Below are 27,059 nucleotides of genomic sequence, written 5' to 3' on the forward strand. Positions count from 1 at the left end.
ACTGCTTGCAAATGTACTTAAGTCATTCAGTTAAGTATCTTAAAATTCAACCTACTAAAAATAATTACACCATAAAGTTATAAATGGAATCTCTCTGCATAGTTTATAGGTTTCTTGTAAGAATTTTATAAAAAGAGTTTGCTATGTTTACATCATGTGATCACACTTAGCTCCCAATTTGCAACAAACCTGTGGTTATTGCTCTTAGCACACTAAAATATGATCATATGCATTACCACTTTTCATTATTGATGCAGTTGCAAAGATTACAAATGAGAATCTTGACTTCGCCATGTAAAACACACCAATGTCTTGCTTTTAAAATACATGTGTATATACATGTAAATAGCTGTGAGTGTTGTACAAATGCAGATGTTTGTACACTAATAAAAACACAGACACACACTTTCACACTGTACAGTGCTACTCATCTCAACTTACTTCAAATGAGAAAATTCCTACCTGCAAATGCTCGTTCAGAAGGCTTGCAGATTACTACCTTAGGCATCTAATTTTACTCTTAAACCACTGAGTTATAATAAGATCCTAAGCTAAGCAATCCTACCTCTCTACAGTATACAGATGAACTAATATTTACAACTAACGCTGCTCCTTAAGATTGCACACATCGGCAATGAGATTTTGTTTGTGCTCATAACCATAAATGGAATAAAACTAAAATTAGGTTACAAGGGGAAAATAAAAAGCTTCATGAATCTTCTTAATATACACCTTTGATTAGTATTTAGGTGCATAACTTCAATATTCCAGCCAACACTGTCAAACATTATAAACACAAAAATGACAACCAAGACAGCAAAGCAGAGCAAAGGTGAACTTAATCTCCTCCCCATAAATAACTTGAATGACAACTTTTAACATAGTTAGGCTCCTCTCTGTGACGCCGTACCTAATGTCCCAGACATCACCCTCTTTTGTCCAACAATAAAGCACATTTCTGCATTTTATAAGCCTCTGTTTATAAATTACTATGTCTAATGCATATTGTTTGAAATCTATTACTTTACCCTGAGAAAAACTGAGATTCTCAAGCTCTCAAGACAGGTCATCTTTTGATGAGCATCCTTCTGGGCATTATAGTTTTGTTTTCAATTACATGTTGATACAGTAAAAATAAACAATTTCTAACATACCAGTACAAGTAGTTTGCCAGCGTGGAATTTTTGCATGCCCGTGATATCAAGAAGGTGCAAAGGTCTTGCTGGAAGGGATTTAAGAAGATCAAAAAACAAATTAAGTTATAAAGAAATCTAAGCATCCGAGAGAGGGACAAAGTTAAGGAAAAACACCAAGTAAATATAAGAATTATGAGAGATATATTTCCTTCTAAAATCTGAATCCAATCCAATCTAATACTTAAACACACATTATTTTAAATATTCCTTTAAATCCAGCAGCACCACTAAAAGGAAAAGGTCTGCTACCCCAGTAACGTATTCACCAACATTTAAAAAGCATATGATGCTCTCCAAAAAGACACCTTTAACGTAATTTCTATTTATAATATGTTACTCTTTCCTCCTATGCAATTACATCTTGCTGTAAATGACTTAACATTTAATCCCCAAAGAGATTTACCACTGTTTTGTATCCAGAGCATCTAACCATCTTGAAGATGCTCTATGTTTCAAGAAAACAAATTTGTATAGGATACAGAACATTTAGCTGCTTCTTTCAGGTTTAATAGTCCAGGCAGTAAGAAATCTGTGTATCTTTACTGATATGCTCAATTTGAGGCTTATTTTCTATGCAATATTAAGACTCAAATAGGACAATTTGCAACAGGGAATGGATCTTTAGTTCAAAGACCAATCAATCCGCATATCAGATTAAAATCAGATTCCTTGAAAATGTCTTTACCTTCTATCTTTCCCTTCCTCCAGTCCCATTCCTATTACTAGTCTACTTATGGCATAAACTGAATATAGTCCTTGGCAGAAGTAAATCAACACAGTGTCTCACTTACGTTCAAAAAAGATGACATGCCAAAGAATATGGCTACAGAAAGAACAGATTGCAGAGACTGAAATATTTGGGTAACTGTCTTCTATTAAAAGACTGTTTTAGAACACTTTGAATACATGCAGTTGTCATTGTCTAATCAGCTTGTGATAGCCTTTGCTATGACAAAATAATTTTATCCTTTACAGAAGAGTACTTTAATTTCATGAAGAATTCAATTTCCGGTCCCTCCGTTTTGGATACTGGGATCAGGTACATGAATAGATGCCCTGTAAAATAATTCAGTTTGGCTATTGCTATTTTCTTAGCATTTGCTTTAAATCTGTATTCTTTGAGAACTTTAAACATTCAGTAAGATACACCCAAAGGATCCAAATATTCACAAACAAAAGTAAGTAACAGTACCAGGTCACTAGAAAAGTACAATAAATACAAAGCAGATAGTGTGACTTACATCAAGGTTTTCATTTTCTGCAAGCTCTTTTGTCTTAGAAGTAAGAGGTGGAGAGGAAACAGGTGGAATAGGACTCATAATCTGGGAACTACACAAAGGAAAACACATAATTGGCATGATTCAAATTTCCTGCTTAGGGGTCAGGGAGCATGCACGGAAATCACAATGAATTTCATTTCCACAGCATAATAAATCCAGAAAACTGGAAGAGAAGTATCTTTGAAAGCAGCATCCCTGAAACTGTGTTTCAGAACAAACTGCATGAACAGCAACTTTGACAGCTGCAGTTCCTGAAAACAGCAAAAATCTGTGTCTGGAGAGCTATACAGTTTATGCCTGTGAAGGACATTCACTTAAACAAACTTTGCATTTTATTACATCTTCCATACAAAATAAGCAGACATAGATAGAATTCAACAAATCTGCATTTTCAGGAGCTTTCTCAAACGTTCGAAGATGAAACTGGTAATACACGACACCTGCAAGTACTAGTCTTTGGAATGCAGTTACACATAACAGAGCAGACAAATGCTTATTTGCAAGGCAAAGTTTTCAGATGGTAAATTTACCTGAAAGGAAGTAATTAAATAGCTCTCCTAAGTATCACTGCAGACTCAAAATATACCACCCTTCCCATCACACCCACTTTTACAGTTTTGCAGAAGTATCAATGAAAATCTGTAGAATTGTAACACAAAAAATACACCCTCGTGTTACAAGCTTAAGACTGAAAATCCTGAAAATCTGTTACAAATATTCACAGAAGACTTTGGTTACAAAGTTTGTTTGCACTACACTTAACACTTTATTAGCTACCTCAGTCTTTTTTTAGGATTCCTGCAAGTATAAGAAATATGCTTTCAGAAGTCTCCCCCCACACCTTCTTTTGCAGAAGGCAGGATGACATTTCTTTCCTCTTGAAATTGATTGGACTTTTAGATCCACATTCTCTGACGAAACTGGGAAGTGAGACCTCGTATCATTTCAGTGAAAACATCTTAACTTTTGAAAATACAGAAGGAAGCAATGGCAGTGGTTTTCTTGCTCTACAGAAGTTTTCTTCCTTTCGTGTAGTAAGATCAAAGGCCGCAACTTCAACACTGTTTGCTCTGTAAACTGTGAAATCTTGAAACACATTTCATATAAATGCTCACAATTTGCTGGGCTTGCTTTTATTCTTGGGGTTTCTTTTAATGTTCAGATTATAAAATAGCATGTTGAATATGCAAAGCTCCCCTAAAAAGAAGCAACAATTTGATGCCTTAGAATGTTAAATGTTTCTGCATTTCTGCTTGAAGTCTAAGCATCTTACCTGTCTATTTCTGCAGCATTAGCTCCAGATGTTGTCATCGTTTCTGACATGGAACCTTGACTGTCTCTCTTGCTAGGCTCCAGGCCATTCTTTATGTCATCAAAGTTTTCATATTTCAATGCCTGGACTAACTGCAGGAGGTACATTAGCAAATCCTTATGGAGGAAAAAAAAAATCCAAGTGAAATAAGAGTGTCAGCCAAAGCAAACTAGAACTCTTCCTGTTTACAAAATTCTAATTTACAGATAAACTTAGTCAGGATTTAGTGACCTCTAACAACACAGAAACTGAGGTCTCCCTAAACAAGCAATACACCATAGCAACACTGGTGTTGCATGCAGTTTGACTCCCAAAAAATACTGAACTATCATTCTATTATTTTTGGATGTGTTCATTTAGTGAAGATTCAAGTGCAATTACTACTTTAAAATTCTCTTTAGTAAAGCTGCCCTAATTGCTTCCAGCATCCACAGAATAAAGCTTTCAATTTGTGTTTCATAAGAAGAAAATTGAAAATTCAAGCATAAAATCTGGACTGTGGTATCAAGAATGGATGTGGACTATCTCTTATGGACTAATTTTTTTATCCTTTGTATAGCTGACGATCTAAGAGAAAAAACACATATCTAATCTGTTTTAGATTGAAGAACAGAATTTTAACCACTTGCTGTTTTGACTTGTTGACTTTACTGTTCAACTTTTTCTGTTTAGTTACCTTCCAGTACTTTGTAAAAGGTACATTTTTAATGTCAAAGTAGTATGACCTAGGCTATTGAAGTAGGCTTGAAAAAATACGATGTATTTATGTTCCTTATTTTAAACTCAACTGACTGCCAAAGATTCAAGAGTTATGGTAATATATTCAAATATGGGTTTGCTTTCTTTTTTGACTGTCAAAATAAAACATATAAATCACTGGTATTTAACATATTAGATTATATTAAGTGGGCTCTACTCATACTCACAGTTCATCACATTTTAATCAGTATACAATTAGAAAGACCTCATTTCCACAGACAATCTTTTACTCATTGAGTATGATGATACACTGCTTCAATTTACTAGATGAATCTGCTGAAAATCCTTCCATTCTCTAAGTTCAGAGCACTTCTGCAGGCTAACACTCAAAATTTATCACTGTTTTTTGGTGAGAGCATACCACAGTTTTACTTTATTTAACCAAACTAGCTACTACTGGAAGTTCATGCTAAGCCAATTATCAGTGTGGGACAATAATGTAAAGACTGCTCTCCTTACAATGAATAGCAACACAGTGAATTATCTTTTGTTTTCCTTTACCAATATCCACTAAAAAGTTGTAAAGAATAAACATTTCAAGGACTCAATAAGACTAAAATTCCTGAGACCAGCTGACTTTTCCATGTAGCCACAGACCAGTGAATACCTCATCATCAGCCTGCTGAAGTCTGGCAACAGCATAGCGCCGCACCGTTGGGTTGGTGAAGTGAGATGACAAAAGTTCCAGAGAGTCTTCCACATCCATGGGTTTCCATTTGCCCAGCAGCTCCAGTGCTTGCTTTGCCTCTTGTGGCAGATCCCAGTTGACACACTTCAGGAACTTTGTAAGGGCCTAAATAGGAGATTGGACAACTCATCAGTAAAATGCTAGCTAAAAGAAATTATTTCAAAATTAATGTTTCACACAAAGGTAGAACTAGATTCAGATTATATTTACATAAGCACAGACCTGGAAAAATTTACTGATATAAGTGACAAGGTCCCTTCCAGCCCAAACTGTTCAATGACTCAACTTACCTTCTCTTGATGAGTAAGGTAATATCTGAATTTCCACACCAAATCCTGTTCCTCATACGTTAGTTGCTTTGTTGGTGGATAACTCACTATGATCTATTTGATACACAGTCAGAAAGTGAGTTTAAAAATGTGCACAGGCATAATCAACAAGTTAACAAAGTATACTGTGAGAAAGCACAACACTGACATCACAAAAACAGCTAGGGAAAAAAAAAAGCTTTTCAACAACACAAAGCTATGCTTCCCAGATATATGGTTGATTGAATTGACAGTGCAGGCAAACACAGTTGCTTTAAGTGCACCATTCACACCTACATGACATGCATAAAGTACACATTCTTAACCTTCCTAAATGGTTTAAAAAAAAAACCACAATGAACAAGCACCCTGTGCTCCTTTCTGAGTTGGGCCCTTCGAACTAAGCGCCCTGAAACATTTCATTCGTGATTTTCTACGAACTGAAATTAACTGTATTTTCCTTAAACTGTTACCATATATTATTACCAACTAACTAATAAAATTGAACTTAGCTATCATATGACTGACTTACATTAAGCTGGTCTCGTGTAGTTGCATTAGGCTTCAGGTCATGATCAGAAGGTCCACTTCTTAAACTTCGAGCAAGTTTGTGATGTTTGCTTTCTACTAAGTTTTCCTAAATGCAGAGGGTAAGTCAGTATTTATAAATACTAAATTTCAGAGAAAATTACTATTGAAACAAAACCATCCAGCGAAGACTCACCAGTCTCAAGAAAAATGCATGGCAATAAAAATTCAAATCTGAAAGTACAGCATCTTCTGGTTTTGTTTGTTTATTTACAAAAAAAACCCTCCTTTAATGATACGTGGAAGGTTGTTGGGAGTTTTGAGGATCTGTTTCAGTTTATTACTTAACATTAACAAACCCCACCTTGCCTTTCAGTGAATTGCTGCAAAATGTAAGCGTTTCAGTCAACACATCCGTGATTGACAGCACTCAAACTAGACACTTTATAAACATTCTCTTTAGAATGATGTTTGTAGCATAAAGCTTTGTATGCAAGAAAAAACATCTCAAAACTTGTCCCACTGTTAATACCATGTTAGCAACAGTAGGAGCCACAATAGGAGCCACAGTGCCAACAAGTTTTCAGCAGCCAAGGCAGTTTCCAGCATTGTCAGACTTGCTATTGCAGTGTTAGATTACACGGTGCTCAAACAGTGTTGCCAGTACAAGCCCACTTACATTAAGGTTCCCAAAGCTGCCAATACCAGTCCCACTGAATTGGCATCCACAATAATGGAAATCTTTTCTAGAACTGTACTTAGGCACTGTCTACATGAAAGACAACATACAAGAGAGTGTAGGGAGAAAATATTTTAACAGAGGAAGTGACCAAGAGTTACTGCACCAGTCTCTAAATTCTACACTCCTATTCTTCAGTTCCCTCTTATCTTCCCACCCTCTGACCTCTTTTGCCAACAATCCCCCTTCTCTGCTTTCTTACATCTCAGAAGCAAGCACATTAGAAATGGAAAGGAGAAGGTGAACATAAGCATTAAATCCAACGTTGTATTTTAATCTAGCAGCAGCAGAAATAGGGAAAAAAAAATCAAACCCAATGATATTTCTCAACTGGCTAAATATAGCTTTCCACTGGAATTTTAAAATATTTAAAATGGCAAGCTTCCATCTACATTTATGAAAAGTTCAACAGTAACTCTGTAATACAGATGGCATTACAGGGAGCATGCTTACCATAGACATCTGGGGATCTGGAATCTTAACAATTTCAGGACTTGTTAAAATTGGAGAAGACTCATCACCATCCTGAATGACAAAAAGTTGAAGGCATATTAAACATCTCAAGCTTTAGGGAGAAAATACATCATATTCATGCAGTGTGAACTCTACTACAGTGGAAGAATGATTCAACTGCTGACAGTATTAAAGGGAAAAAATAATAAACAGATTATTTTTCTTGTTTGTCTTTTTCCCAGATGACAAACGATGTGGCAAGACAGATGGAAGCTAGCCAGAGGAGACACAGCTTGACAGCTCACAACTGTGCTGGCACACAGGTGAGTGGAGAAATTTGCCACCACTGTCACATGTCTTCTGGCATGAAGAGAAACAGAAACAGGCTCTGTATTTCCACCACACCCAACCTTCTAGAAAAAAACCACCATGTTGCAGAAAATATCTCCTAGAAGTTCAAAACAGACAAATGTGGCAAGATATATGTAACTTTATCTTTCAGAGGTTCTACATACTTAAAGAGTCTAATGTGTGCTGCCTAAATAAGGAAGGGAGAAGTTGAGATTCCTATTTGAACCAGACACAAAGAAAACAAAATTAAAAGCCTGCCACCACATTACAGAAGTAGCAACTCTGTCTTCCAGACACACAGCAATGTGGTTTTGTGATTCGTAACCTCCAGAGGGAAACTAAGCATTAATAAAAGATATGAAAGGACATTTCAATTAAAATACAGAATAAAACAGTCAAACTCAGAACAAAACAAGCTCAGCATAACATGTGCTCTGCTATAATTATACTTAGTCTGTTTCCATTTATTTTGCTGTAAATTTGTGATAAAAAAATTGAGACAAAAAAAAAATTTTTGACATACCAACATTTCCCCCAGTAACTAAGTTTTGAGGTAATTTGCTCAGGTTTCTTTCTGCCCTGCCCTCTTTTTTTCCTACTTTTCCAATCACATATGCCCTTTGGGATAGCTTTACTTTTATACTTTTCAGAGGTAACTTTCAAAGGGGGAGAATAATTTTTAAGGAACAAGATACAAGTTAAAATTGCCATTAACCTCCAAAGAGAAACATTTTTTTTTCCCCTACTATATAAATTTTGTGTTGCTGGTTACAGTAAAAGATCTGTTATTATTAAAATGCTTCTTCAGAAAGACACCTTGAATCACATTTACTAGAGTCCTATGCCTTTCTGAAGTAATAATTTTGACAAAAGTCAAAGTAAAAGCAGTAAGAACACATATATCCTTCCTATTTAAGGGAAATAAACACAGTCTGCCTGTGGCTGGTGATGGTCCCAGAACATGAGCAGGTTGCTTTTCCCATTAGTCTTAAAAAAAACCAAACATCCATGCAAACACTGAAGAGGCAAAGATGACATTTGCTTACAGTATCTCTGCTCTAAAAGCATACTGCCTAAATAATGAACTTAGCTCTGACCTCACTGCACAGAAATAATAGTATCAAAGTACTTCTACTTCCATAATAACAGAACGTGCTGTATCATTAACAGTAGAGTGAACTGGGCTGGAGTCACAGTGACAGATCAGCATTCACATTGTACTAAGCCTCTGCCATCTCACCAGGAAGAATGCTCAGACCATGTCACAGTAGTTTCATGAATTCAAATTACATAAAAAACAATGGAATTGTTGCAGGTAGGTGGAATCCTTTTTTACATAAACACATCTGATGACAGACCAATTTCTATCTACCAATACTTTATCTTCCAATTCTAAACTATAAGGCTGCAATCTGACTTTGCCTTTATAAAAACAAGATTCCAATGTCCCAGGGACATGACTCCACTCTGTTTAGAACCTTCACATGCAAACCCTGTATGAAAAACTTGACACAGATGGGGATTCAGTAGCAACAAGCTACTAACTTGCTACTAACAAGCATTCAAACTTTTCACAGTATCCAGGTCCCATGAGGATTCTCTAGGGATAAGCAGTAGTAACACCCATTGCTGTATCCTTCCCTCAGTGGGAAAAAAATGTAAATCACATAAATTACAGTAATTTCACGATTATAAGCCGCACCATTTTGACTAAAATTTTGGTCCGAACCCAAAGTGCGGCTTATAATCAGGTGCGGCTTATATATGGACAAAGAACGAAAAGTTGCTGTTTTAGTTTGGAGGACAGGTGTCTGCTGAGAAAGGCAGGAGTTTCTCTTTGAAATGGAGAATGTAAACCCCCTCTCTCCAAATTATTAGAATTTTGAAATCAAGGGGCTCTCAGGTAAAAATATGGGAATTAGGAATAACAGTTCTTTTCTAAGGAAATTAAAATAGAAATACAGTACTACAAAGAAACAAACTCCAAACCCTGACAAAGTCAGAGTACAACCTGACACCGTCAGGCAGGGTGTTGGTAGCAGTCCCATTAAATGGTGATTGCAGTCCTCTTGCAGTGACAGATGTGGCTCAGTTGGAGCAGTGCTCCTATAGAAGGTGCAGTTTCCCTCTGGAGGTCCAGTGGTGATGTGGAGAAATCCGGTTTTCCTCTGGAGTCCAGTGGAGAAAGGGGCTCCCTTAGTGTCCCAAAACCTCTGTTTTTATCTTGGTAAGAAATGTTGGGCTCTTCCCCCTGGCTGGAGTAACTTTCAATGGGATGCAGTAATTTTATCAGTCACGCAGTGGGACTCAATGGCCATGAGCAGAAAATGACTCCCTGGAGGAAGGATGGGTTGTGAAAAGATAAAGAACAATGCCCTGCCTGGTTTCAGTGGATGGCCCATTAGCAGATTATCTGCCACTGAGATAAGTATCACTGTCCCCACCCTCAACAGATGGTGATAGAACAGATACCTTTGATCACACTCTGTATTGTAACATGCGGCTTATAATCAGGTGCGGCTTATATATGGACAAAAAACCAAAAAGTTGCTGAAACCCAGAAGTGCGGCTTATAATCAGTGCGGCTTATAATCGTGAAATTACTGTAACTGAAAAAGGAAATGTTTCAGAGCAATAAAAGCAGAGCACTTACCCCACAATTAGAAGTCTGTGACAGACATTAAAAATTCAAAACTCACTAGGATGAGAATGACAAAAGCACTACTGTCAAAGCTTGTTAATTTACAAAACTTAAAAAAAAGAGCAAAACCTTCCAGTGTGTCATGTCAAAATGTTTATAAATGAAAGCTAAGGAGATTTTTTTTTTTTTTTTCTCCAAGACTCATGTTAAACAAATTGTTTGTACACTTATTGCTGGCAACTCTTTCTGGAACCTTTCAAAAGAATCATGATAATGACTGTTTATTTTAAACTTTTTGAATGCAGTCAGATCATGCTGCAGAGTGAAGCTGACAAGTTCTAGCTATTCAGTTCAAGCACCAGGAAAACCATTCCCAGTGTTTCACTGCAAGCCAGAACAAAGCCTTAACCTCAACCAAAACTTGCCACAAAATCAAGTTTTTCCAAGCATTTGTGGGACAAGTTATGGTGTCAGGAACAAACATGTTGAAACAGACTATTTAATGAAATACTCAAAAAGGCACAATGATATTAGCTGTCCTGTGAGGGATGCCAGCTGTTCAACTACCCCTCCGTAATTCTCCATTATACCTTGAGAACAACATGTGCAGCAACACAACCCTGACCATACAAACTTACTAAACCAAACCAGTGTCTAAATTAGCACTTGAATTTGGCCAAGTGCATCCTTTTGAAGAGTCTTTCCTAATCATGCCCATGTAGACAGCTTTAGCTCACGTCATGGAAATCTCAGAAATCCCTGACATCTTCTAACTGCCAGCAGTGGGATGTGATGAAAGACAGACCAGAGCACAAGAACACGATGCAAACACTGGGCCTTTAGCAGCCTCTTCCCTCAGTGAATCTGCTCCTCTTGGCTGCAACACTTCCTAGCACAGCCAGAACCTGAGACAACCTGCTACTTTGCGACGGGGAAACAAAAGCAACATCAATACTAAACAGCACTAACCTGCTTTAAACTCCTGTGTTACAGAGCTCTGCAGACACTTCACTACAATAAGGTCAGTGTGTGTGACTTTATATAAACATTAGAAAAATTTGCAGAATTTTCCAAACCAGCAACATTCCTCTGTACTTGCCCGAAAATCAGTTTCAGAGCATAAATAAACAAGGACATTCTATTTATCTTATTCTTTAACCAAAACACCATTTAAAGTAACACCAATGCAAACCAACATCTCCCCAACCAAAAAAAGACAGACAACAGTGGTGCAGACGCTACTTCTTCCTTTAAATCAATGAAAAGATCTCTGATAATCAGATTTATATATCTTTTTTAATAAATTGGATGCAGCAGTGCAACCATTTACCCAAAGACATGTTTCACTTGAAACCTCCACAATAATACATTAGTGATAAATGATGGTGTTATTTGTACTTGGTAAGTCAGAATTTCTGCCTAAATGGAGAATCAAAAGTGATGCTGTCATTACTAGCAGACCCTATCCCTCACGTCTTAAATGCTGTATTTAAATGAAGTTAACACAGAACATGGGAAGAGACACTGCCACCTCACTTCATTGTAATTGAATGTCGAGTCAAAGAACCTCAAATCCTATCAGTCGCTGTTTAACAGGCTAGTTCTTCCTGAACACTTGAAAACAAATACATCAACAAAACTGTGACAAGTAATCTCCACTTCGACTATCGGTCACGGGCAGGTGACAACAGAACCTTCTTTCATTATGCTCGGTGCACTGGACTAGCGATGCCCGATACACACACTGCAGACTGTAATTGGAAGCATGACAAAACTGAGAAAACAGGCACTAATTTATGTACCATTTCCTACTGCTGTCAGAAAAGGGTCAAGAACTTGTTGGAAAGCTGCTTTGTAACAAATCCCTCAAACTGCAGTTAGTCATAGCTCTAACATGTACTATTACAGATTAAATTACTTTATTTCCACAAAAGCAGGCAGTTCATAGTTATTCTGTTCCATGCACTTTTAATATGCTTCAGAAACATCTGTTAAAAGACACATGCACAGAGTCTGAATCTTCTTTCCTGTATCGTGTACATCTATAAAACCGCAACGACAAAAAAAAAGAGAAGTCATGTGTATATCAGGAATAATTCATCTATACTGGCAGGTTACTAGAGGTAAGGGAGAGAAGTTATTTTTAGGAATGCCGTGTTCATTTATGAAAAGAGCCAGGAGGACACAAAGCCACATGCTCGTATGTTTGCACCTGTGAAAGGTATAGCATGTTCTCATGTAAAGAGCTAGCTGTAAGTAAAAAGTTTCAGTATTTTGATCATATTCTGTTTGCTCTCCAGACAAGTATTACCTTTATTTCCACAGAAGTAAATATTTTGTTCATGAGGAAATCTGATACACTGTAGGTTTCAATGTGATTTGTAACACAAGATAGTTTGGCAACAGCACAGTCCTCTGCCATTGCTGGTTCTAGGGTAAGTGCACAGAAGCACTGCAAAAAACACTATTCTAAAGGCAAAAAGAATCAAAATGTGTGGAGAGGTCCCCTTGTCAACTACAGTCCCCAAAAAGAAATGCTTATCAGGTAGTCTAGACAGTTGTTTAAGACACACTTTCACCCATACTACCAAAATTCACCAAGAAACTAAAGTAAAACAAAGTCACAAAAACAAATCAGATCAACTGTCTCCCCTCACAAAATAGCTCCAACCAAAGAGTGCCCTGAGAAAAGACCCTGAAAGCCAAAAAACATCAAGACTTAACTTTCAGTGTATCAAACAGATGAAGCAGATTCTGAGTTGTCTTTATTTATTTCTTTTTAATCCTGCTTTTTATTTATTACTGTATTTTTCACTGCCTTCTTTCAAGAATTCTAGGTTAGATTGCAGCTCTTATGGTCTTTAGGTCTGGTAATAGTCACATACACAGAAATACTTGAAATTCTCATTTTCCATTATGTTAAGATTTTGTGTACTGAATAAAGTTTTTTTTTAAATTCACAGAATAAATGCTTCTTAAAGTTAGTGCCTTTGGTCTCCAGAACACTTCAGTTTCTTTTTCTAACTTCTTTCTCTTTCCAATGAAACTGCATTATTCAGTAACTTTCTGACTTCTTATGAATCTAAACATGATGAAAAGTCTAAGAAACATTTTTTTTTTGAAACCAGATTATAGATACTGCTTTTTCCACCTCAGTGGCTCTTTCCACAATATACAGGACCTTAAGAGTGATAATATGTTCCAATACCACATTGATGTCTGTTAAGTTCACTGTTAACCCTTCATCCCATGAAATCATAACTTGAGAAAAATACTGAAGGCATTGCTTTGCAGACCTGTTTAACAAAGAGCAAGATGCAAGACATTCCAATCCAGAAGTCTTTTACTTAATTACTCCACAGCATTTTCAGTATGAAAAAACTTCTACATTCGTTCATTTTACAGAAAATGTTCAACAGCAGAGCTACTGTGCAAAGTTTTAATAACTCATATTTTATAAAGTTACCACTCAACACATGTACACTTCCTCCAGATCTAAGCCATAATTTTACATACAGCTACTTGGAAAGTACTGCTGGATGACTAAAGGAACTATAAATCAGAAAGTTTTTAATCATTCACACTTGTTAAATTCTGTAATCTTGAACTCTATTACAGAAATGACTGACATCTGCAATCTTGGTGCATCTATACTATTTGATTTGTATGTACATAAACAGTTGCCACTGACAGCTGTCTGCTGCTCTACTGCAGCAGAATATTTCATCTCAGCAGAAAAACCCATTCATTTCAGGTGCATATGCTGCTTTTTAAAGACAACCATAAAGCCTGCAGGGCACATACCTTTTCGTAGTAAACTATTCCATATTCTTTATCATCGCACTTGACGCAACGGAATTCAATCATCAGGTACATAAAATTGGAGCTTCGTTTTTCCCTCTGAGGAAAGAGCCACCACAGATGTGTATCATTTATTGCAGGGCATCAATCTTCAGCATTCTCAGTACAGCAATTACCCTACTTCCTTTGTGCTGTAACTGATTAATTAGGTTATCAGCTGTTGTAGCAATTATTTAGTTAATCATTTCATAGAACTACTTGAGACCATATCATATCTCCTTCCTGATATTCTTTCTACCTTACATTCCCACTTCATGATACACCTTCACACTTAACAGATGAAAACCTGTTTACATCAGCAGCTTCCAGCTGTGGGCTACAGGTATAAAAAATGCAATGTAGAATAATCAGACGGCCACTGGATGGTTAGTGTTTGTTTTTTGCTTCCTAAATCATTACTTATAATTATGCACACCAAGAAAAAAACAGATGCTATAGAAAAAAAAAATCATCTTTTTAAACCAACACCATAAAAGAGACAAAATAAACTTGGACTACAAGATTAGATTGGCAGCTTATTAATCTTCAGAGGAAGACTTGCTCATGAATGCATTTTTAAATGCTTTACCTAGAAAAAATGCTTGGAACTTTAAAATTTGTGTGGGAAACAAGAAAGAAGTTTAACAATGAGTAATTTCAGTTCATTTAATGTATTCGTAATGGCTTCACTTTTTACCACAGACAAAGTGGTTCTCTGTTTAAAGCACAGGTCTAGAAACTTTTATTTCACTGTATTTTTATTGTCAATGAAGAGGAAAAATGAAAGGAAAAAAATAATAAAAACGATGATAGGCTAATTTCTAAAAAGCATCAAAATATTTATAGAGGCTTATAAAAACACATATTTTAGTTAAAAAAAGAACCTGACTTTCAAAGCTTGAGTTACCAGTAACACAACAAAAATCTCAGGGCATAGGAAAAAAACAGAGTTCTCTGGTGCAAGATGAGTATAACAATTTAAACAGTTTGAGCTGATTTTGATCGATGACGGTTATAATCTCATTTAGGAATTAAACTACCAGATTATTTTCTTTTTTAAAAAAATCATTCAAAACTACAAATGTCTTTTCTCAGCACCCAAAGCAAAAAAAATAAAGCTGAACAGATCCGAAGCCAAGGTACAGGTTAAATGTCAAAAAAGCTTCCCATCACAACCTAAAATCCTAGAGCTCAGTTAGTCATGCTTAACAGTTGCTGTCCAAACTGCTCCAAACTATTAATAAAGCCTGTCTTCCACGATCAAGTTCACATGAAGCTGAATACAGCTACGACAGCTGAATACAGCTGTGTTCCATGGTGGATGAAATGCTGGACATAACCTGGCCATGCCCAAAACTACCTCTGGGCTGAGCAGCTCCTCAGCAGGGTGGGCAGTAGGTCACGGGGGGGACTCTGCCCCTCTGCACTCTGAGACCCCACCTGCAGAGCTGCATCCACCTCTGGGACTTCAACATGAAAAAGATGGCCTGATGGAGGGAGTCTAGAAGGCCACTAAGATGCCCCAAGGGCTGGAGCATCTCTGCTCTGGAAACAGGCCGGGAGAATTGTGATTGTTCAGCCTGGAGAAGAGGAGGCTCCAGGGCCTTTAGAGGCCCTTCCATTGCCTAAAGAGGGCCTGCAGAAAAGCTGGAGACAAGGGCATGGAGTAAGAGGATTTTACTGTGAGGGCTGAGGCATTGGCACAGGTGGTCCAGACAGACGGTAGAAACCTCATCCCCAAAAGCATTCAAAGTCAGCCTGGACAGGGCCCAGAGCATCCTGATCCAACTGAACATGTCCCTGCTCATTGCAGAGGGGTTGGACTAAATGGCCTTTAAAAATACCTTTCAAACCAATCTGTTCTGTGATTCTCACTATTGTTAAAGCAAAATCAACTTTAAGTTTCCAAAGAATTACTTTTTCCTTTATCATATGCACTAGCAGTTGAAGAAAAAAAAAACAAAACAAGCAGTTAAGAGTTAAGTCTCCAAAACAACTGAAGCACAATAAAACCCCCCAAAATTCCAAACCTGATGTACAATGACTTACCTCATTGATCATTTCTATTTCTCTAAAGGTGAGTCTGTCTAGCCAATCCACTTTCACCATGTGACCTTGCCGATGAGATTTGGTGAGCTGCACAAAAAAACCACAACGATAAGATTTAAATTGCTCCAAGCAAGAAAAAGAGCACCAAAGTTGTAACAGAGATACTAATATGAAATCAGAGGAAAAAAATAAAGGAACTGAAAAAAACATCATTTTATACATAGTAACACAGTACACACCCTGTGAACAGCCAAACCATGCCATAAAAAAGTCTACTATCTAAAATACCAATCCCAGCAAAGATCATAATAATTACGCAAGCACACCACCTCTGCATTTTTAACACAGCAAAAACAGGAACTTATTTCTTAACTAAAGTCATCTAAGAAAGACACGCCATTTTTATATTACTATGTTTCATATAGTAAAACTCACCAAGCCAAACAAAAATAAAGTATTTAAAAAACTAACCATACTGAATAATTGTGCCTGTGTCTGCCTTACTTAAACAGGACTGGGACTATAACTGGGTCAGCAGAAGATCTTAGAGAAAGTCATAGACAGCTTGCTCTCTCTTATAGTCATTTGATAAGTAGCTCCAGTATTATTCCTATGTTTACAAATTGCTGTAGCAATAGCAACAAAGTTGTTTAAAGGACTCATTAAGAATAGAAGATGAGAGTATACTACTTGCAGTTTCAGATACATGAACACAATTGTTTATGAAACATCCAGCAGTAGACCCCACAAATATGAAGATTGCCTTTTCAGCTGCTAAGAAATGACAAGTATTCTTCAAAAAAATCAGTAATTATTGCAGAATAGTAACACATGCAGAAGGACTAGAAGACATGAAGTTCCTTCACTTCCCAAAGAAATTACTAAATGTCTAGAAAATGGCTAGCAAAGAGAACACCTCAAAGTTATTCTTATTAGGGGAAAGGTTACAACCATTATTTCATTAATTTTGTTCTGCAGTCAGCCTGCCCACCCATGAGCATGTGAACAGGCCATACACTGACACCAACTGTCACTTCTTGCCCAGCTAGGGGACAAGAGACCTGGGATGGCAGGAATGAAGGTACTGAAGGCAGGGGAACGCAACAGCAGCCTGCTGCTTCCACACAGAACTGGAGATGGTATTAGTACAAAAAAAACAGCACAGAAGATTTAAGACTTGGGATACAAGGGGAGATATCAGTTGCACAGTCTGTCAGATATGTGCACTAGACTTTCCAGAGCTTAACACTACAGGTATATTAAAAATAAAAGTGGCTATGAAGATAGAGAAGTGAAGAGTTTGCACCAATTGTACCCTTTCATTATTCTCTCTCAAATCCTCTTTAAACTGATGTCTTAACAGTATGGGCACAAGTATGTTGGGCTAAAGTCTGTCTAATCAAAGCCTTGAGGAAAAATACTCAGTCGCAAATTCTTAGCTCATTTTCTTGTTCACTGCACTAGAGAATAAAGAAAATAAAAGTTATTTGGTTTATTTCAGAAGAAAATTATTAATATTTTAAACCTTCAAACCTACCTTATAGAGGAAAAAAGTTGCAATACAGTAATTAATTAGGTCTGTATACAAGACCTGAAAGATCTGTGAGCATACAGATACACATGAAGAACTGTTGTCTTGAATTAATAAGTTTAAAATAAGAGAGAAGCTAGTATATCCCTTTCAGGGAAAGAAGCATTCATCATCTGCTACTAAGTAAGATGCATCCCTTTAGATAGTATCTCAACATTATTATTATTATTATTATTATCTAATTTCATTCAGCCAGCAGAAGATGTGAGGGAAACAAATGGATCAAAAATAACTTAAAAGTACTTTAAGTAGAATAAATTAACACACCACTCATGGGAGAAACATCTTAATGTCATTCACGTTTGAGCATAGTAAAATATCTCACACTCTTCCCATTAATATTCCTTAGTACACAAAAAATCTGCATTCACAATGCCTCCAGAATGCAAAGTCATGTTTTTTTCATCACTAGCAGTTTTACTAGCAACATTCATGTGTTTTGTGAGAGCACAACCATATGGCACTTCAATATGAAAGAGGACACTTGCCACAGCATCAATTATTTAAGGTAGAAGGATGCAACTCCTTGACCACCTAGTCACTGGTTTTGCACAAGTTCCATTCAACAACAAAAAACACATACAGACATAAACTCAGAAGCATGTCAAGAAAAGAACTGTCTTTCAGATGGAGGAAAGCTCCTTCACAAGCTCCTTTCCAAAGTTACCTGTGATCTGGAGGACTCTAGTTTGGGCTCTGGTACCAGATACCAATCAACAGCACAACATGGGAAAAGTATTTTCAATAAATAAACCAAGAACAACAAAGTCCACACAAACTCGCCATGTATGTACCTAAATCCTAGTCCTTTTACTTGTATTTAGATATACCTTCACACAGAGTAGCATCAGGAGGCATTCAGAAACTGGTGAATAAGTCACAGAACAACTGAAGCTGATTGTGTCTGAACAATGGCTATTCAGGAGAGACACATCACAAGAACCTCCTCTGCTGTGTAAACAGCTGTGCAAATGAAAGCTCCCATAGACATGCTACCCAGAAACCCTACTGATTTCCCTAGCATGATGGCAAAATGGTTTTATAAAAAGGACCACAAGAAAATACCAGTGAAAACACTCCTCCTTCAGAAATTAGCATCTCCCAAAACAGCTTTCAGAAGACAAAAATGGGGGTGGTGATGATATTAGCTTTCTATTAGACATTAACTACAGCTCTCAAATGGGATATGAAAGAATTCCCTCCTATTCCTCAGAGGCCTTGGGCATCATCTTCCAAATGCCAAAATAACAAGCTCAGACGGAATGAGCTATTTTAAGACTGTAGTTCTCTATTTCTGCTTTTTGAGCTACAGAAAGTGAATGGTAACGTTCGTGTAACATTAAAGGGATGAACATGAAAGGGATGGCCTACACTCTCAAAGCCCTTCTCAGAAACCCACTGCATCCATCATACAACCATGTGATGAACTGGAAATAAGACTTGATATTTAGTGTCTCTCAACAGAGATTCCTTATGCCAGAGGGCATTTACTCTACTATGATCAAGAAATGGTCACCACTGGCTTTAATGAGCTTTCCATTATAAATTCAGTGCAAAATGCACTAATAAAACAGAGACCCTTAAATGAAAGTTAGTTTATCACTGTCATAAATCTATAGATGAGAAAATGGTTCTATCTTTCATTGGGAGTCCCACAAAATTCTGCAAAAAACCCGGGAGACCAAGATTAAAGAGAAGGCTCACTGAGTTAGTGGACTGAGCAGTTTGGAAAGCTTGGGGTAAAAGCTTCCCTGAATAATCAGAGATCAGCTAGTAAAACAGTCCAGTAATTAACACACTCCGATAAATTCCAGTAGTTTTGATGGCAAGAGCATACTCTGCCATCAAAAGCTTGGAGGTGAAAATATTAATATCCATGAGCTTAAAAGAATTAAACTTGGGTTAATTTTTGCAGTTCTATTCCAAGTTCTTTCTTGAATATTAGAGTAGAGGTATGTCACACACCTCTGAACACTGTCCCAGTAAGCTTCAAAGCTAATGGATGGTTTCTGAAAGAAACCTGACTGTCCTCACAAGTCACTGTTAGGAAATGATTTTATTAAATCTGATGGAATATTTGCTTTAAGTATCCTCAAGGCATGCTCACATTTTCATTTTTTAAAAAGAATTTAGATCTTAAGTTGTTCCAGCAGAATGCTGTGTGTACTATGAAGTTTTAAAAAAAATACTTCAGAAGCAGTTAAATATGATCTTCTTTACTCCTTTGTATAAATCCTGTGAAACGCCAAAATAACCAAAGGAAGAGAGCTCTTGTGAGAAAACAGCACAAAAAGTTCTCTTCATTTCTCTCCAGTGAAGTGCATGCTTGTGACATACATTGTAAAGGTTGCTTGCTATTCCATTACCTTTGCCAAGCGGCTCATTTGATCTTCAGAGATGGTACTGCTGGTTCTCCCAGGAGTTTTGGTGGGCTCAGAGCCATCAGCTTCTACATTGGGCCAAACTTTCAAATCATGCATTCCTTGCCGAAACATACTGCAGGGAAAAATGCAGAATCACTTCAGTAAATTCAAAATAATACAACTGTCAGAAATCAAAGTTCAGCAGCAGTTGCAAGAACATGAAGTGGCTTCCTTTACCAAAACTTCAAACTTGCACAATTGAACTCTACTGCAAAAGTGTCTTGCACCTTGCATTCTCTAAAGCCTTTATTTTACTGGCACATGAAGTTCAGATGAAAATTGTGAAGTCAGAGATAACATATTCGTCAAGTGGAAGAGAAATGGGTCATTCCCAAAGTCAGTGGGGTGCTACAAACACAAACTGAGGAGAAAGTTTGACCTTCATAGTTTTATTATTTGTAGTGAAGAAGAAAGTATTCCTCCTGACTTGCAAATTGCAACAGTAACCCTAGGTCTGTCAGTATTAAAAAAAAAAAAAAATCAACAAACTACCTAAGTTGCACTTGAAGGTCAACAGACATAATGCAGCCTTCTGAGCTGCCAAATTAAAAAAACAAAAACAAAAAACTCACATCAACTAAAACTTGCCACAACTCTCCACACACCACTTTCTCCATCAATGCTTGAAATTGAATTGGTAATTGAAAGCAAGCAGTGAACAGGACTTTGTAGGGTAACTGACCACATCTTTTCTCTGCAAAACCCTGCTTACCTTGCATATTTGTGCTGACCCACCCATAAAAGATGCTCCAAGAAATCAAGTGCATTACCTTTGCCAGTAAGAGCTGACAACTTAACTCAACTTAACAACTTAAGGTAAATACAACTAACAGGAACATTTTAAAAAGTGAGCCATTAAAAATGAGAAATAACAATTAGAAAGACCATCTGATCTTGAATTTACACATCACTTAGTGGAATACTACTACAAGGGTTTTCATTTAAAAACTATAAATCTCAAAATTTTTTTGTTGCTTTCTCTCCCTCTACTTCATACAAGTTCCACATGCTGGAAATAAGACTTATAAATGAAATTTATTTTTATCTTTTTCTAGGTTCTGTGCTTTAATGCTTTAACAGGTACCAGCAGTCTTTGGGGCACAGTCCAATTGATCAGGTTAAATTTTTGCCTTAAGACAATTATAATTCTCTTTCGTTAAAGCAGTATATCCTCAATGAGAGGGATACAACCTCTCTCTACAGTCACTCTCTGCATTCAAGCATCTTTAGAGCAGCTTTTCTAATGATAATCTAAACTTTTCCTGCACTTCAGTCTAACCTTATTGCGTCTCATCCACTGGCAAGACAAAACAAGCTATTTCTCCCCATTTTCCAGTAGTATGTACATACTAGAAAAATGTTCCTATATCCTTTTTTTTTCCCAGCATGACTAGGCATAGCACTTCCTCCATCACACCTATTTGCTAGACATTCAATGATACAGATTCCCAGTGGTCAGAAATTTGACTGAAGTTGTTTGGAAAGAAAAGAACACACCCCAGCTGAGTAGAAAAGGGAAGGATAAAATAAGGCAAGGAAAAAGGCACAGCAGTGTCTCTGATACACATACTTGTAAACTGTTTATGCAGTTAATGTTCACACATTTTACAAGAGCACCATGATGCTCAGCCACACAAAATTTAAGACTCACTCTAAACTACAGGTCTGTTCCTGTTTTCCTGGGCAGCTGCTCCCTACTCTGTACGTGATAACAATCAATTGCAAAAACGTACCTGTGCTTCATAATCTTCCTTAGACTACAAACTGTTTTTTCAGTCTCCTTTGCACTTAGGAAAGACCATTTCAAGGTACTGTTCACCTTCCAGCACACTTGCAATTCTTCCCACTGTAGTCTTACCATCCACAAATTCACTGAATACACCCTCTATCGGATCACAGCATATTAACTTTGAAGAGTGCTGATTTACTGAGTAACATTTTACTCCCTAGAAAAAAACAGTGCATTCACAGCCTAACTGCAAGCAAATTAAATAATGTTTAAAAGTAATCAGTATACTGGTATCCATACATTACAAGGGTGTAGATGTGAAGTTATGTCAGCACTTGCTATCTTAAAATCCAGATCTGTAGATTGTAAAACAAAACTAAAAGAAAGGTGTTATACAGAAGACTTCTTTTATACAACACTGATGTACGTGTGAAATTACACCCAGAGTAAGTGCAGCAAAACACCTATGTATCTGATTTTTCAAACATGTAGCAGTTAATCTAGTTTAGAATATATTTTAAAACTTATCTCTCATAACCCATGCTATGTTACTATTCACAGGTGAGCTTCAGATGTGCACCAGAGAAGAAAAAGCAGTATACCCATATTTTCCGAAGAGCGAGACCGTTGTTCCTCCAACAGGAACGGCTTTACCAGGTCCATACACATCCCAGATGGTCAGAGCCACCTGAGCATTTCGAGGCAAGTCTGGATACTTCACAGGCAGTTTCAGCCACTCATTCCAGCTGCAGAGAAAAACTGTTTATTAGTCATAAAGCTTTATTATTCAAGGTACTGTCTATTAGTTTACACAACCCAGATTCTCCTCAGAATAAAAATTTCTTAGGGCAGATGGACCATTTTCTTGAGGGCTTTAACCATTCAAACACTGAAAATCGTTCCAGGCCCCAGAAGTTACTTATGTAGCAAGACATGCCCAAGCACACAAGTAGCAATTTTATCACTTACCCTTAACACAAAAAGGATGGTTTTGTGCTGGCTGGATAACACTACCCATAGGGACACTTGAAGAAACATAAGCCATTTGTAGAAGACAACAGAAAACAAATCTTTCTGACAGAAATAAATACTTGATGCCCCACTAACCATGAGGAATATGAAATAAAAGGCAAGCCACTTACTTCCATCTAGTGCTAAAAGCCTTGTAGGAAGTTCTAACTGGAAGAGCAAGAGGCTTCCCCTCTGCAAACACCTGACAAGTTACATACAAGTCAGAGCAAGTCTCTTGGTAAAGTCCTGAGAACTTCAGCATGGGATCTTCTAAGAGAGCTTTGTAGCTTTTCTGTTCTCTTTTCCCTTCCAAACTTCCTCTGTGGGGGAGAGGAAAAGGAGAAAACATAAGTAAACCAAAATTTATTTTATCCATAGTAGAAATCCTATTGCATTTCTGTAGCTTACATTTAGGTTACCCAGTACTGAAGCAATTCTCACTTTGCATTATTGCTTGTACTGAAATCCCAACACCAGAGAGGAACTCAGGATGTGAAATGCTGAGCAAACACAGAATGTATTGCTGCACTGATTTAGGTGGGGGTATGGGGAAGAGCAGGGAAGGGCAAGAATCACTTGTTTGTCTTTTAAATGCAGGTAACTTCTTCTAGTACAACCTGTGGATTCTTAACAGACCTTAAGTGGGGCAACAATAAATGAAAAGACATATGCTGCTATTATTAAAAAAGACAAAACAAACAACAGATTACATGAGTTCCAAATACTATTTGGAAAAATAAACCCCAAAACTATGTTAATTTTTAAGATCTATGAAACATATGACTGGTTTTGGAAGTCAATAATCTCTCAAATCCACAACAAAATAAAAGTTCACTTAAGCACTGTTCAAATAAAATTTGGTTAAAGCCTTCCAGCACTTTGCGCAGTGTTACGGTTAAGAGGAATTGATGGAATACCATAATGAAAACACTCATGCACATTAGATACCTGTCTGTGGATGCACAAATTAAAACAAAAACAAAACAAAACTTTAAAAAAAACAAAAAATTAAATTTAAAAAGTAAAAAAAAAGGGATTGAGGTGGTGGTGGTGATGGGAAAACACATAAGATTGATCTTCCACCAAACAAAAACCAATTTGTTTCCACAAAAGCATTTCAGAGCAGATGTGTAAGTTACTTGCAGGGAACTGGTACTGCACATTCTAAGGATACATTTCTATGTGCTAGAACAGACAAAAATGCTAGTTTTAATTTTGTTTAGTGGAATGAACTATCAAAGAGATCACATGAATCTGACTCCTGGTGGCACAGAACAGTGTGGGCTGGCAGGGACCTTAAAGATCATCCATCACTGTCATGAGTGGGGCCACCTTCCACTACCATCACCTGCTCAGAAATTAAGCAACTCTTAATAAGCTTCTCCAACCTAGTCTGCTAGAAAAGCGGAACATACTTTAATATGTTGGGTACACAACATTTGTGAACCAGCCACATCCCTCTTTTGCAAAACTTTTCACTGCTGTGATGAAGGAAAGTAACTTTAAAAAGGAACCAAAAATTACATCACTGTGTGGTAACTCCCGTTTCAACAAAAGTGCTTCCACATGCTCAGGTAGGAATATATCTACATGCTGAAGCACCTGGACCCTCCTACAGTAAAATACCCCACTAAGAGCACAGTGCCTTCACAGGAGCATGGAAACAAGGAGTGTCACCAGTTTATCTCCTACCCTTAACACTCAGGAGTGAGCTGTTATACTACTTACAAAAGCATGTAGTGACAGGGTAGGGGGAAATGGCTTCAGACAAAGCAGCTTTAGATTGATTAGAAAAAAAATCGTTACTGTGAGGCTGGCGATGCACTGGCACAGGTTGCTCAGAGAAGCTGTGGCTGTCCCACTCCTGGGAGCATTAAAGGCCAGGCTGGACGGGGCTGGGACCAACCTGGCATAGTGGAAGCTGTCCAGGGCAAGGGGTCTAACAGGGCAGGCTTTAAAGGTCCCTTGTAATGCAAATCAATCTGTGATTCTGTGACAGGTGAGGGGATATACGGGAGCCAGCACTGACAATCGCTGCCTTGGAGCACCTGAGGACACGGCACATCCGACAGGCGCTCGCAGCACAGCTCCAGCCCGGCCCCTCGCCCGCCCCGTCCCGTCGCCGCCCGGCGGGCCGGGGCGCTGACAGGGACGCGGCCCCCGGAGCTGAGCCAGCACCGCCCGTCCCCGGGCACCGCCGGGCTGCGGCACCAGCGCACCCGGCCGAGGGGCGGGCGGCCCGCTACCCCCCCAGGGCGGCAGCGACCGCTTCCCACCGAGCCCCGACGCCGCTCACTCACATCTTCAGCTGCACGTTGATGTCCAGGTCGCAGCTGTACACATAATAAAGCCTCTCGGTCTCGCCCATGGCCGCCGCTGGTGCTCCCCGCCCGCCCCCTCAGCGCCCGCGGGCAGCGGCGCCGGCCTCCCCGGGCGGGCTCTGAGCATGCGCGGCCGCCGCCATCTTGAGTAAGGGAGGAAGGAGCGGTGCCGGCCCTTGACCAAAATGGCCGCCGGACCGCAGGCCCCCCTCCCCCCCCCCCCCCCCCCCCCCCCGGTGCTGTGGGTGCGGGCGCGCACCATGGCGGCGGCGGCGCGCTGCGGAGGGTGGTACCTGGTGCGTGCGGGATGGCCCCGCGCCACTGAGGGCGGACAGAACTGGAGTCTGGCAACAGCCTCACAGAATATCCTGAGTTTGAAGGGACCCACAGTGATCATCGAGTCCACATCCTGGTCCTGTACAGGATACCCCAACTACATGGTAGGAACCATATGTCTGAGAGAATTGCCTAAGGGCTTCTTAAACTCAGACGGGCTTGGTATTGTGACTACATCACTGAGCAGCCTGCTCCGGTTCCCAGCCGTCCTCTGGGAGAAAGACCTTTTCCTGAAATCCAGCCTAAACCTCACCTGGCTCAGCTTCGTGCCCCTCCTCTTCCCCTCATGAGAATCTCGAAGACCACAATGAGGTGACCCCTCAGTCTTTTCCAGGCCTAACAAACCAAATATGCTCTGCTATTGCTCTTAAGGCTTCACCTCCAGACCTTTCACCATCCTCGTGGCCTCCTTTGGATGCTCATGGATTAGTTTGGCTTGGAAGGGAACTTAAAGCTCCTTTATTTCCAGCCTCCTGCCATGGGCCTATACACCTTCCTCTAGACCAAGGTTCCCCCCAGAGCTCAGAGCTCCATCCAACTACACCATTATTTATACACAGAAGTTCAGAGTTAATAACTTTTCCAGCAAAACTCCTCCATTATGATTCAATAACTTGTTTCCATAGAAGTTAAATAATCTCAGCTCAAGGAAAGGGTCTTCACCAGGGCAGGAGTCACACAATGATTCTTCATCTGGCACAGGCGGCCAGAAACTACCCCCAACTAAAATATTTTAAATTAACATGTGATTAAAAAAGAAATAGTGTCTTGAGAATTAATGCAGATTGTGATCACCTTTAAGAGACAAAAATACAGGTACTACACGCACACAGTCATTATTATCCTGTATTTATACCCTCTATGTAGGCAAAGCAGCCAGCACTGACAAACAGAAGTTTTGTGTTTTATGATCCACCACAACTGCTGAACTTCTCAGGACTGCTGAACAAAAGTATAAAAAGTGCTATTTTGCTCTAGCTCACTGTACTTAGAACATTGTTGATGCTGAGGAAGTATCCAAGCAGGTAATCTCTCACAGCACAGCTCAGACTGAAAAAAATAAGATAATTGTCACCTGGAAACAGTGTTTATTTTTCCATTTTCACAGCAGGACAGGGTTAACAGGTCCATGTGGAAGGATATCTCAGCTACTCCTCCTCTGCAAGTCAGCAGGTATGAAGGAGGAAGCCAAAGCAGGGGAGCAGTGCTTCTTTTAAAAGAGGAAGGACTTTTTCACCTCAGCACCTTTTTCTCTCCAGGTGCTGTGACCAGAAGGTCTTTCCTTCCTTTTTTTCCAAAGCAAATAGGAAACTAGAGAAGTACCTACAGTAGTAACCCAGAACCTACATCACTAAAATGAAGTCTTTGCTTTCCACCACTACCATGCTGGCATGTATCATGAGTGCAAAACATGACTTAAGTATCATTAAATTAACAAATTCCTCTGCACAGTAAAGGTGATCTTTTATCCATCTTTTCTGTCTTCATTCTCCATTTTCTGGTT

The 27,059-nt window shown here is 38.5% G+C and overlaps 1 protein-coding gene across 1 annotated transcript in view; it reads right to left on the bottom strand.

Moving 5' to 3' along the window:
* Positions 1 to 25,324, bottom strand: part of PIK3C3 (phosphatidylinositol 3-kinase catalytic subunit type 3) — a 66,435-nt gene extending 41,111 nt beyond the window's left edge. Inside the window, exons 1-13 of the mRNA XM_033085534.2 lie at positions 25,199 to 25,324; positions 23,030 to 23,218; positions 22,490 to 22,633; positions 20,102 to 20,231; positions 16,145 to 16,231; positions 14,060 to 14,155; positions 7,264 to 7,335; positions 6,076 to 6,180; positions 5,526 to 5,618; positions 5,155 to 5,340; positions 3,750 to 3,904; positions 2,438 to 2,525; positions 1,155 to 1,222 (exon numbers count right to left, since the gene is read on the bottom strand). Of these exons, the coding sequence (XP_032941425.1) occupies positions 1,155 to 1,222; positions 2,438 to 2,525; positions 3,750 to 3,904; positions 5,155 to 5,340; positions 5,526 to 5,618; positions 6,076 to 6,180; positions 7,264 to 7,335; positions 14,060 to 14,155; positions 16,145 to 16,231; positions 20,102 to 20,231; positions 22,490 to 22,633; positions 23,030 to 23,218; positions 25,199 to 25,266 (1,481 nt within the window). The 5' untranslated portion in view covers positions 25,267 to 25,324. The remainder of the gene's footprint in view (positions 1 to 1,154; positions 1,223 to 2,437; positions 2,526 to 3,749; positions 3,905 to 5,154; positions 5,341 to 5,525; positions 5,619 to 6,075; positions 6,181 to 7,263; positions 7,336 to 14,059; positions 14,156 to 16,144; positions 16,232 to 20,101; positions 20,232 to 22,489; positions 22,634 to 23,029; positions 23,219 to 25,198) is intronic.
* Positions 25,325 to 27,059: the final 1,735 nt, after the last annotated feature.

The sequence above is a fragment of the Catharus ustulatus genome, chromosome Z (genome assembly GCF_009819885.2).
Source record: "Catharus ustulatus isolate bCatUst1 chromosome Z, bCatUst1.pri.v2, whole genome shotgun sequence".
Lineage (NCBI taxonomy): Eukaryota > Metazoa > Chordata > Aves > Passeriformes > Turdidae > Catharus > Catharus ustulatus.